Below are 13168 nucleotides of genomic sequence, written 5' to 3' on the forward strand. Positions count from 1 at the left end.
ACGCATCTAAAAGAGGAAATATAGAAAAGCTTACATCATTATTTACATCGGTATTATGGCAGCAACATTACGTCATCGTTAGCGGCGCATCAAAAAAGGGAATTTCACAAGAATGAAATTGTTCATTTACGTCGATATAAATACGGGAAAAGCTCGAATGAATATAAACACTTCTACTTCGGACTTCGTGGCGTTACTACCCCAAGACCTACCGGCCCTAGGAAGAATCCCACAACGCTATGTCGGCTCGCTTGCTATCACGTCTTCACACCACATTAATGCAATTAGCATCTTAGCGGCTTCTATAGCTTTGTAGGAGCTACGTAACGTGATGGTCAGAAACGCATCTAAAAGAGGGAATATAGAAAAGCTTAACTCATTATTTTCATCGGTATTATGGCAGTAACATTACGTCATCGTCAGCGGCGCATCGAAAAAGGGAATTTCACAAGAATAAAATTGTTCATTTACGTCAATATAAATATGGGCGAAGCTCGAATGAATATAAACACTTCTACTTCGGACTTCGTGGGGTTACTACCTCAAGACCTACCGGCCCTAGGAAGAATCCCACAACGCTATGTCGGCTCGCTTGCTATCACGTCTTCACACCACATTAATGCTATTAGCATCTAAGCGACTTCTATAGCTTTGTAGGAGCTACTTAACGTGATGGTCAGAGACGCATCTAAAAGAGGAAATATAGAAAAGCTTACATCATTATTTACATCGGTATTATGGCAGCAACATTACGTCATCGTTAGCGGCGCATCAAAAAAGGGAATTTCACAAGAATGAAATTGTTCATTTACGTCGATATAAATACGGGAAAAGCTCGAATGAATATAAACACTTCTACTTCGGACTTCGTGGCGTTACTACCCCAAGACCTACCTGCCCTAGGAAGAATCCCACAACGCTATGTCGGCTCGCTTGCTATCACGTCTTCACACCACATTAATGCAATTAGCATCTTAGCGGCTTCTATAGCTTTGTACGAGCTACGTAACGTGATGGTCAGGGACGCATCGGAAAGGGGAATTCCCCAGAAATATAACTCTTTATATAGATCGGGCGAAAGAGAGCGCTCTATAATGCATTTCGATTTGTGATTGGCTGACGATGTTAATTGGTTAACAAGATCCAGAATTGCCGTAAACACGCGTGAACTTGAAGTTATTTATAAATTTTTGTGTACGGTTCTCGGAAATACTAACCGAGTACTATCTCGAACTTACTAGAACCTTATCCGTAAAATAAATAAGTACTCTGTACTCTTCATGACGACGGGGGGTGCTGTTTTTCGAGTTATAAGATTAAGATCTACGATCACTGATACAAAGTGACTATTGGGCAAGTTATTTAGACAGTGATTTCTTGAGCGATTTGGAAGCGTAGTTTGGACTAGGCGAAAGTATACTTTGTGTTGAAATAGGGTGACCATCTGATTTGTGAATAAAGGACTCCTTGTGAACCAGTGGTGTGTCATTTCGAGTCAGAACCCACAGTAAGGAACAATACCAACAATATTTTCTGCACATGAAAGAATTAGCGTCTAGTGGATCCATAGCAGGTGGTGCTTTAATAGAGTACATAGTAGAAGGCATCCGAGACAGAGTTTAACAAAGCGACGCTGTATGGACACACTGATATAAAAGCTTTCCGGAGGAAATTAGACTTATGCGGGGAAATTAAACGAAAGTCTCAAATGCAAAGCAGCGCTATCTTCAATACCCGCTGCTCCAAAATTTACGAAAAGACTAATGAATGTACCTGTAGAGATTCGCATATTTCAGAACGCACGTTTCGGAATGTTCGTTTAAGAGGCATGTTTCCGAACGCACACACATGAATGTCATAAGAATTGGCGCGTCATGGCGATTCCTATTCGATTCCATCCGATATTCCCAACATAGCAGTGCCTTATTTATCACCAATATTAAAATACGGAAGCAAGACAAAATTAGAAAAGAATTGAAGTAAAGGCGACAAGTGCTTCCGCTGCAACAATTTTGGGCACAAGTCTAACAAATGTCCCAGTAACGCTTTGGTGACTTTGAACCCGTCATGGCTCGGCAGCCTATAATGATGTCAAGATTAACGACGTGAAAGTAAATGTCCTTCTAGATACCGGTAGCGATATGAACTTAAAAGAATCCCTCTTTCACCCTTGTCAAAGAAGACTGATTTAGGTACAACTGTGACAACAAGTTGCGTCTCACAGGAATTGACAAGGGTTCAAATTGATGACTCATTCCTGTAAACAAAATTCTATGTTGTCGATGACGGCTACCTGTTAATGCAACACTAGGTAAAGAGATTCTAAGCGATGGTCAGCTTAGTATTACCGCTGAAGAAATCTCTGCCAAGAAGATTCTACATCTTACAACCTTTACTGATGATGAGACAGATCACGATGTTGATGATATAATACTTATTAACAAGATCAAGACTATGATACAGAATTACAATCCTAAAAACGCTTCTAGAAATTCTAACCTTGAACTTAAACTAGTACTTACTGATGAAGGCCCAATACAAAAGATATTGGCAAAATGTATCCTTGATAAGAGTGATGAATATCTTTTCGATCTTGGGATATATATCACTCTTTTATATCTTCAACTCATTTGTCTCGGTACGGCTTAGAGTGAGAATATGGCAGGTAAGAGCCAGAAATGTCATGCTGTTAAACCCAGAGAGCAAGTTGGGTGTGGACAGACAGTCAAATTTTTTATGCCCAAAAACTTGCGAAGCGGTAGCAATGTGACTCATTTGCAAATCATCACTTTAGTCTTTTTCATGGACCCATACAAGATGTTTAATCCTCGACAAGCTCTCGAACCATCAATCACCTATTTCATCAACCAACTTTTGCAACTCTGCACATATTAGAGGATTTTTGAAGTCAAAGGTTGCCCCGACAACTCATTCTCACTTTTAAATCGCTTATACCACATAACTTACATATACATTATCACCATACACTAATATCAATATTTCAAGAGCTTGACATGGCACTTCTTTGTGACTTAAAACAAAATTTTAAGTTAACTTGTTTTTTAAAATGCAAGATGTGCAACTTATATAGTGAATATTACCTAAGGCTTCGAGCTGTGGAAGCAGATAAATAAATCACTGGTGAAATTTGCTACAGACTATCTTCATGAATTAAACCATCGAAATTCAAATGGGTTTATATACAGTTATTCCTGATTAATCCTATCCTGATAGTTTGAAGATACATTGTATTAGGGGGACCGAAAAGTAACGTCACTTTCTCAAGTTAAATTCACACATCTACATTTTAACAAGTTTTTATTTCTAATCAACAATATATTCACCTTCGTTATCAACAACCATTTGACATCTTGTACACAAGTTTTCAATGTCGGAGAAGTAAAAATCAATCAGTTTTTCTGTAAAATATGTTGATGGAAACTACATTACTTGCAGGAGCTCCTGATGCATATCAAGTAAGAATAATTAGACAATGTGGACTCAAAATGATGGTGTATTATCTATTTGGCGATCTGAGATTCTTCAGCTGAACATTTTTTTTATTACACTTGAATATTTTTCATTTATCTCTCCAACTATAACTTTAAGCTCGCTCGCTTTATTCCTTGCCGCCTTATCATTTGGATCTAAAACTAGAACTCTTTGTATATCTTGCCATGCTTCCTCATATATCTTCAAGCCGTGATATGATACGCAACGTCTGTATAATGCCTTCAAGTTATCTGGATCAAGTTTTATCGCTCTATTGCAAAGCTCCAGTGCAGCATTATATTCGTTGAACTGGAGTTGACAGTGCGCCAGATTGTTGTAGAGTTTTACCTTTGAAAAGAAAATAAGTTATGATGAATATATTTAAATATAGAATTAACTATTCTACTGAACCATACAGATTCAATTTATATTTAACTGCTTCAGGATGTTATTCAAAATATTGTTAAAAAAAACAGTTTGTATAATTACTTTAATTTGTGGTAAATGTCAACATAAAAATCATAAACAAAATAATTTAAAAAAAATAGGAGGACAGCTGGTGAGACTGGTAAACCATTATACCATCCGTACTTTTTGTGGGTACCTATTTGTACAATAATCCTATAAAACCATACAATTATAAATTTGTTTAATTGTACATTGTACAAAAGATATATACAATTTATGATACAGTATGATAAAACCTAAAATAATTTTGCATAAAGGTATATTACATTGATGACACTATTTTCTCATTCATTACATTCTTGTCTGGCCTTGAATTTTCGTTTCATAGAAGTTACATCATTTTATACATAATGAATGTTTGTAATTTTACTACCTTCAATAAGTAGTTCTTCAGACATGCTTACTAATAATGATAAAAACAGTGTTTTTTCTAATCTGATTTGATTATACATAATCCATAAATTAATCAAGGCCACATTTGGAAGAGTATAAAATACTTTCTTCCACAAATTGCAATATTTGGTCATGATTTTAGAGAAACACTTAAAATATGGCATGGTATCAAGTTCAGATATTTTTGAGCTTATGTTGTACCTATGTGTACCAATGATATCAAAAGGGTTAAATACAATAATAGGATAACACATAGAAAACATTCCTTACACTGCAATTATACTACAATACTTTGGGAATGATGTATTTATCTCTTGGATATTTAAATGTATATTAAATATTTAATCTCACATTATAATTAGAGAGTATATTGTGGTGCTGTTTTATTTTGCTTTTTCTGAGATCTATGGCATTTATCATTGTAATAAGTGGTAGATTTAACCTGACTTCAACAAGGAATATGTTCATATGATGGTGTTATAATAAACTATAATTAAATATAGTTAACATGAAAGTGGTAGGCATAGGCTGACATCTGTGAGAACAGAGACAGGAACAGGCATGATTGACAAGATGGAAATGCGTTTTTGGAGAACAGATGGCTTGAAATTTCTCTATGTCCCCCCTTCCACCAGCTCACATATCCAATTGAATAGACCGGTTTAGTTTATTTTTTAATTTAATAGCCACCCTTTTAGGGGGCCTTCATTCTCCTTTAAAATGTTAAATGAAAAACATTAACAGACACAATAAAACCTTCATGGATACACTATTATTAGTAGGGGGACTGGAAAGTAATGTAGCTTGACATGACTACATTTTTAACAAGTATTTAATTCTAATCAACAATATATTCATCTTTGTTGTCAACTACCTTCTGCCATCTAGTATACAATTTTTAAATACGGGAGCAATAAAAATCAATCAGTTTTTCTGTAAAATATGTTGACAGAAACGACATTACTTTCCAGTCCAGAAATTGTAATTAACATACCTTCAAATCAATAATTTCTTTAGCTGATTCATCACTGATTGCTTCAGGATCCAATGGCTCTATTGCTATTAATAACTTTAATGCCTTACTAAACCTTCTAAACGCGTCAACAACTCTTTTCTCCTTTACTAACAGTACTCCACGTTCTTTGTGGTGTGTAGCTGCCTCATATAAGCGGGCCCAACTCCAATCGCAAACCAACTGCTCTTCTGTGAGTTCCTTTAGTTCTATCTGACATAATATTTCTTGCACTACCTCACTAATGCTATTCTTGTAGACTATTCTTCCGACACATGTTTCACCATAACACATTTGTTGCAATATCAATTCGAAGTCTTTATCTATATAAGTGTCTGAATCCCCGATTATAACAATGCCATCGAAGTTTTTACTAAATATACGGCTTTCTAAATCAAGTTCACTATCTCCTGTTGTGTTAGTAAATTTTACATCCGATAAAATGATCGTGCAACGCGATTCTTCATACGGTACAAGAGAGTAATCCCCAGGCACAATAATTTTCTTCGTGATCTCTCTATCAGGTCTACTAGACACTATTGTTTCTTCATGCATTTTACTAACAAATTCACAAATACTGCATGTACCTGTTATTTATTTCTTTTATTGGATTACACTTCAACCACTTATATGTCAAATTGACTTCGATAAGAGTTAAACCATAGATTGTTACATTTATACTGCGAAATTGACATTTATTATGGTTATTATATTTATATTAATGCTAGATTTGCAGATGCGTAAATACGTAATCTCTCTTCTCAAATGTAATTAATTAATATTTAAAGAAGAATCTGAAGAAAATCAATACACTTTTCGAAAAACTGTAGTTTAAACAAGAAACCGTTACTGGTGTATTTTTTTATTTCTTAGTGATGTTCTTTCATCATGCCTGCTTCTCACTTTTTGTTTGCACGTGAATAAATCCATATGTCGTTATTTGTTATTTTATCGGATTATTTGATATTATTATACAATGATATAATTTCCCTATTATTATCCCTCTCAGTTAATTCCAGAAAATTTTATTTTCGAGAGTAAAATAATGATATCAGTTCTAGTGTAAATGTAACTTTCTCTAAATACTAAATTGATTTTAAAAATTAAGAGTATTAATATGAAATTATATGAAAAAATACTGGCATCACGGTATAGAAAATATATTTTTTAATTTGATTAGGCTATCTGTGATTTTTACAATGTCAGGTTCTGCGAATTTTTTGAATTCTCGCCAATATTTATTTTGTTTTATATTGTATAATAATGAAGTGAAATAATATAACAATTTGAGATGAAATGTTTTACTGGAGACTATTTTATCATCTTTAAATACGAATTCAAATATATATCTTAATTTTATATATTTCTTGACTTGTTGAAATTGGATTTGTGATAGAAAACTTTTTAATATAGGTCTGTTTTAAACGATTTTCAATCTCCTTACCGTTATCGGAATGACTTTTCTGGTTATTTTTGTTACATTAAAGAGTAATTACTAATATTTCCTTTCATAACCTAAGTGTATCTGTGATGAAATATTTGATAAGAATAATTTTACAATCACCTTAAAACAATAATGTAAAACAGATATTTTGGTAAAATGTTATAGACGATATGTTTCGTTACGTTAGTTACATTTTTATTTAATTATCATATTACATTTACTCTTTTCATAAATTTTCTTTTTTTTTAGATAACATGGCTCAAATATTAAAGAATGTATGGCGCAATGTGCTAAGTGGCAGTTCTCTTACTAAGACTCCATTTAAATCAACTAGTTTTACTACAAGCTGTGAGTAGAATATATGTCCATTATAGAAGAACATTGGCTTATAATTAAATGCTAAAAATCTAGTCTTAGCTAGCTAGGCTAAACAAGGCGATCATTATAATCGTGCAAAATCTTTGGTGTGAATTTTTTGCTGTTAATGTATGGTACATTCTTTCTGAAATTCAATGGTATTAAAAATAATAACATATTGGTAATATGTTGAATAATAGCAATTTGAAATTCAAATTGCTGCATATCAAAATAGCCAAGTTATTGGCCCATTGTGTTCCAATTATAAAACATAAATTAATGTTACATATACCCGAGTGATTACTTTATTTGGGAACTTTGGAAATATGTGTAAAAGCTTTAAAACTATGCTTACAAATGAGCTGCAGATTTACCAATTTAAAACTTTTAGACCTATAACCAACAATGGGATTTCCCATAAGAACTTAAAAATCATGTTAACTTGATTCATATTTGTACATAGTTGCACACATCAAATTTATTATAATCCTAAAAGCCATTGTTAATCTCTATTGAGTGATATCACAAGCTGGCGCTCTTTTAAGCCGCCCCCCCACTAGTGCATAGACCTCCTGTGCAAGTGAACATTTTTCTAAATCACCTAAGAAGTTGATAATCACTAAGAATTTAACACTATGTTGAGTTGCTTTATGGTAATTTTTAGGTTTGCAGTTCAATCCTCTGTCACTTTCATCTCAGTGAACTTAAATTCCAAAGCTATAAATTGACACAAATTCAATCAGATGCGATAGGTTTGGCATAATGGTCATACAAGTATCATCATAATATTTTTTCTTTTGGTATGGACATGATGAATAACATTCTACAGACTGTAACAAGTAGCCACAAGTCATGCATATGTAGCTCATTGTTGTAACATAGAAGATAACTGTAATGAGAAAGCACCTTTACAATTTCAAATAACTGTTGTAATTGACTTTTTCTTAACTTAGAGCAAATGGTATTGGATCAAGTGGCCTGTATCAAAAATTTTAACCAAATCAACAGTTACAAATCAGTTAATACCGCTAAACCATATCAAAGCACAACACAGCAATAGTGAACTATTGATTTAAAAATATTTAAGTTAAATGATTTTGTATCCGCAAATCTTGAGTTTAGCAAAGAGATATTTTTGAAGTCTTTTTTAAAAAAATGGCAATGGGATACCAGTCTATATTTAATATCAGACACAATATGTGTAACACAAAATGTCTGTCTATTATTTTATCTGAGAATGATAAAGTATTTTACAGATAAGATTATTTAAAAATGTCCTACAAAATTCATATGTTCAGACTTCACTTTCTATAAAGGGTAATTCTTCACAGAAAATAGTTATTGGTGGTTGGCTAAGTTAATTGGTCAACTCTTTATACAAACTTAATGGTAAAAATCAGTTGGTCAGCAAAAAATAAATATCTGCATTCTCTCTCTTTAAAAGAATGAGACAACTAGAATGTTTTGAATCTGGATGCTATACTATTAGCTTAGGCTATACTATGAGGACTTATTTTAGCCAATATAATTAAAAACATAAGTTTTCTGAGTTTGTGTTACAATAAGTTTCTATAATAATTTGGTTACTATTGTGAAATTGGTATATAAATTGAATATTTATTATTATAGTGACTGAAGTTACTAGGGTTAAAAATACCGACCCAATTATGATGAGCATTAAAATGGCGCCTACAGCTGAGAACATTTTAGCTACAGTGCAACAACACCTTCCATTGATGACGCATAAGCACCTGCTACAAGCTCTGCGCAGCCTCTTTGAGCTGCAGAAGTCTGGCAAGTTAGAACTTTTTTTTTATTTTGCAGCTCAACATATATTCACATATGCCAACACCTCATCATTGCAATCTTTACAAAAAAAATTATACTATCCGGCTTTTTGCTGCGAGATCGAATCAAAAATGAGGAAATCCCAAACTAAAGTCAGCGAATTAGTTCTGAAAGTTGCTTGTCTGAAGTGGCAGTTTACAGGGCACATTGCTCGTGCGACCGACGGCTTTTGGGATGGAAAGGTTCTCGAGTGCCAGTAAACGTAAAGTAGGTAGGCTCCCACCAAGTTGACCCAGTGCAGGACCAGCCATCGTGTCGGTCTTATGGAAGGCCTAAGCCTTGCAGTAGGCGTCTATCGGCTGATAAAATTATGAAAAATTATTTTTTATTATAATTGAACTTTCCTGTGTCAATTCAACATTTCTTTTCTAGATTTAATCAAACCGAAGACCTGATCAAAGACCCCGGATTTAGTGTTCTGTGTCAAAATTTCAAAAGGCATGCACGCGCACTTGATGTATATGAAGCAGTTGAAGCGATTAAAGTCTTGTCCTACCTGAGAGTTCCAGTTGACTCGCTGATTGTTCAAACCATGCTTCAATTGATACGGACAAATATAAACTTTTTGAACATAAGACAGATCATGTTCTTGGACTTTCTTCTTGATCAGTTTGATAGTAAGAACCATCTGGTAGATGTCTTAAAGCTAGCACTGCCTTTGGCTTTTCAAATCCATCTACCATTGGAACTGGATAATGATGATCTTCCACTTTTAAAAGACATGTTGATTTACTGTTGCAACCATGACCTTCCAGACCGTTGTATTAACAATGTCGTCACTGGTCTTCTGTTACACGATCAGAGCATTGACGCGCAAACCGCTAAATCGATTGTGTGGTCACTTTGCCAAGTGAATTGCACGGAGCAGATCTTTCCAACGAGAGTTCAACTTTTGCACATTTGTTACGACATCCTCGCGCATCGAATAGCTGAGCTGTCTTATAATGATGTTCTAAAAACAGCGGCCAAGATCAAAGGCAGGGTGTTGGAGAAGCATCCAGAGTACTACCAAGAACAACTGTTAGATGCTATAGCTGATTATGTTATTAAGAATAATATTGAGTTTGAGCAAGGGCTGTTAGTCGCTAGAGTGTTATCTCGAGTGGTGAGTACATTTTTTCCGATCAAATCCTTTATAAGTGTACTTATTATAACTTTATATCTGTAGCATGTTTAATATTTTTTCTAGAAGAGTCCTATCTTTACTGTACAGTTTAAAAGAGTTTGCAGTTGTGCCGCCCCTCATTAGCACAAAGGATGACCTAAAAGGGGGTGTTAGTTGGAATGGATCCCACAATTCCCACTCTACCTACCAGATGGCAGTGTATCTTATAAACATTAAAATATTTCTCTCAGAACTATAAAATGTATAACAATTGCCAGCAATCTATTTGTTCGAGTTTGTTGTGCACTATTCTCAGACCAGAGTGTTTCCTGCACCCTAGTAGCTTTTAGTTGAAGAAAGTGGAGCTTAATTTGATTCAATTATCTATCAAATTGAGCACTTCTAACAGTTTTCTTATAACATAAAGAATTCTTTTCTAATGCAGTTAATTTCCGCACCTTTAAGTGTTTTATTATTTGTTAACCTTTAAATGATTAGATGGTAAATTTAAACCTTTGTTCCCAGGCCCATACACACCTAGGCCTCATGGAGTACCTGTGCAATATGGCTTCTAATGGCACAACAGACCTTGCTGGTGTTCGCACAAATATCCTCTTTAGTTTCATCAACTGTCTATCCAATAATAACTACACACCCGAACCAACTCAATGGGAGAAAATCCGTAAGAGTATATCAGAGAACCCCATCTTGAATGGAACCAATGCAGCATTACCATGGACAAAGTTTTGCCTTGAGCTCGCTTCGCTGGGTCACTATGAAGACAAACTGCTTGTGAGAGTCTTCTCTGAAAATTTCCTGAAGGAATACCTCGCCAGGGACAAGAACACCCTGGATTTATTACAGCTCCTAACGTTGCATGAAGCAGTCAATACATTTCATACGGATGAATTTCAACTGCCTTCACAAATTTTGGACAGGGCTAAGGACATATATCCTATTCACTCTATAACTGATCACGTAAGACAGAACTTGGCCCGAGGGTTAGGCGGTGAAGAGTATGTCGCGAAGAACATCGTTTTGCCCAGTGGTATGGTCGCTGGTAAGCTAATTGTCTTTAGAATACCATAATAATAGCATGCATTTTATTCAAAAAATCAATTCTATAAATGAAGAGTGATGGAACAAAACATGATAATTCCACCTCTAGGAAAAAAAAATAGCTACAACATTCAACAGAATACCATATCAATATGTTACCGTGTGCCGTTAGGTCTGTGTGGTACGAATTAAGCTTATAACCGGTAATAAATAATCTCTGGAGTTAAAAGTTTGATACAAATTGTGATATTTTCAAGTCTAAAAATATTAATAAATAAATCAGAACAAAACTAGACACATTCCATACATTTCTAGTAGTACAGTAGTTTTTCTAAACAATTTGGTAAATTCATGATATTTCCATGTTTTAATATATTAATTAACAAAATCGGAACAAAATGTGATACATTTTATACATTTCTAGTATGACAGTTTCCAAACAGTTTAGAACAAAACATGATATTTTCATCATATCTGATCAGAACATAAGAATAGATACACAATTTGAAAAATATTTTTTTAATCAAACACTCAAGTATTTAATGGAATCAGGCGTTACCTTGCAGAAGTCTATCCTAAGTAAGAAAAGGCTAAATATTGGTCCTTTTCTTACTTACTCAAGATTATTTGAACTTTGTTTTTAATGGCACTAATGAAAAGGTGCCATTTTTGACCTTTTGTGAATTTCATCATGGAATTTTCAAGTTTTGTTCTGTCACTCCTCAAATATGCTTTTCATACAAATTATGGGTAACTAATAATTATGGACAATTGAGACTCCATAACTGATATTTAGGCATAATCCCAGCCGCAATAGTTCTGCATTAAAATACATCAATAGTTTTTCCCCATACTGCAATACTACTAAATGATTATTCCCTTTTCAGATCTATTTTTGGGTGTGAAAAATGGTAACCCGTTGTCGCTACCAAAAACAACGCAAGATGACGTGAAAGTACCAATAGAGGACCTGAACTTACCACAAGGATCATTGCCGTAATTATGTTTCTTTACTCTATGTATTAATTCAAAGTTTTCAATTCATCAATTCTACTAATACTACATTTCTTGCGAATTTTTCTTAGTAATATTTATTTTTAATGAGAGCAATGGAGAGAGCTATGCTCGGAGCTACGCTACAGATCGAAACAGAAATCAGGAGATCTATAGAAGAACCAAGGTCACCGAGGTAGCCTAAAGGATTGTTCTTTGGAAGTGGTAATGGGCGGGGAATATCACTGGCAACCGAAAACTGTTGGGGCTGAGTTTTCAAGTGGCAGCCACGGGCCAGCAGACGCGGCGTGGGTAGTCCCCCCACTAGGTGGACCCGTGAAGGTCAAAGTGGGAGCGTTGCTGTCATTGTAGCGTTTCTTAGGGGAGACTTATGCCTTGCAGTGGGCGTCTATCGGCTGATATGTTGATATATATTATTTTTGCTCAGTACAAATAAATATATTTTTGGAAATGATCTGTTGTCTATGACATTTAAATTGTAGAACCTCACAAATGAGTGGTTCTGAAAATTAAAACCCATGAGACTGTTTTTTGAGTTTCACCACACCCTTTAGTCTATGATTATTTTTCACCCTTTTAACCTTTATATAAACTCGCATGAAAACTTCTAAACTAATGTTACGTCTAATCAGCTTAATATAACTAGCAGTATAATAAAAAAAGATTATTATTTTCAGTGTCTGCATCCTAACTTTCAACCAGGGTTGCTATTCTATGAATAGCAACCGCCTTCGGGGCACTTTCCGTCTAGTACTTGATATTCTGGAGAAACAAGGCTACGTCACCGTTCCTATAAACGTGTCGGAGTGGCTAAAAACCCCGACGCACGAACGCACGCCCTACCTCATGAGAGAGGTTGGCTACAAATGCGGCGAGATGGGAATGAAGCTTTCGGCCACTTGAGGACATTTACTTAGCATTGTTTTCGTCATACATTGTTGACCAAAATTCTTGTTGATAGTAATAATTATTAGTT

The 13168-nt window shown here is 34.6% G+C and overlaps 2 protein-coding genes across 2 annotated transcripts; one reads left to right on the forward strand and one right to left on the reverse strand.

The window, feature by feature from the left end:
- Positions 1-3168: 3168 nt before the first annotated feature.
- On the reverse strand, positions 3169-6002 carry LOC137919867 (uncharacterized). Its single transcript, XM_068763081.1, has 2 exons — positions 5348-6002; positions 3169-3840 (listed from the first exon to the last, which is right to left on the reverse strand). The coding sequence occupies exons 1-2, from the start codon at positions 5918-5920 to the stop codon at positions 3544-3546; spliced, it is 870 nt and encodes a 289-aa protein (XP_068619182.1). The 5' UTR covers positions 5921-6002; the 3' UTR covers positions 3169-3543.
- Positions 6003-6598: 596 nt separating this feature from the next.
- On the forward strand, positions 6599-13165 carry LOC137919858 (uncharacterized). The gene is made up of 7 exons (XM_068763069.1): positions 6599-6778; positions 7059-7157; positions 8796-8964; positions 9387-10119; positions 10645-11179; positions 12066-12174; positions 12870-13165. The coding sequence occupies exons 2-7, from the start codon at positions 7064-7066 to the stop codon at positions 13093-13095; spliced, it is 1866 nt and encodes a 621-aa protein (XP_068619170.1). The 5' UTR covers positions 6599-6778; positions 7059-7063; the 3' UTR covers positions 13096-13165.
- The last annotated feature ends 3 nt before the right edge of the window (positions 13166-13168 follow it).

This window comes from Battus philenor, unplaced genomic scaffold (assembly GCF_028537555.1).
Source record: "Battus philenor isolate CCGP_79_NKW_IND1 unplaced genomic scaffold, ilBatPhil1.0.hap1 SCAF_17, whole genome shotgun sequence".
Classification (NCBI taxonomy): Eukaryota; Metazoa; Arthropoda; class Insecta; order Lepidoptera; family Papilionidae; genus Battus; species Battus philenor.

What these genes read in the sequence shown, in the direction of transcription:
- LOC137919867 (XM_068763081.1), bottom strand. Translation starts at nt 5,920, where the DNA reads ATGCATGAAGAAACAATAGTGTCTAGTAGACCTGATAGAGAGATCACG. An exon ending in AAGAAATTATTGATTTGAAG is followed by an intron (nt 3,841 to 5,347) that starts GTATGTTAATTA and finishes TTCTTTTCAAAG; the next exon opens with GTAAAACTCTACAACAATCT.
- LOC137919858 (XM_068763069.1), top strand. Translation starts at nt 7,064, where the DNA reads ATGGCTCAAATATTAAAGAATGTATGGCGCAATGTGCTAAGTGGCAGT. An exon ending in AACTAGTTTTACTACAAGCT is followed by an intron (nt 7,158 to 8,795) that starts GTGAGTAGAATA and finishes TTATTATTATAG; the next exon opens with TGACTGAAGTTACTAGGGTT. An exon ending in CTAGAGTGTTATCTCGAGTG is followed by an intron (nt 10,120 to 10,644) that starts GTGAGTACATTT and finishes CTTTGTTCCCAG; the next exon opens with GCCCATACACACCTAGGCCT.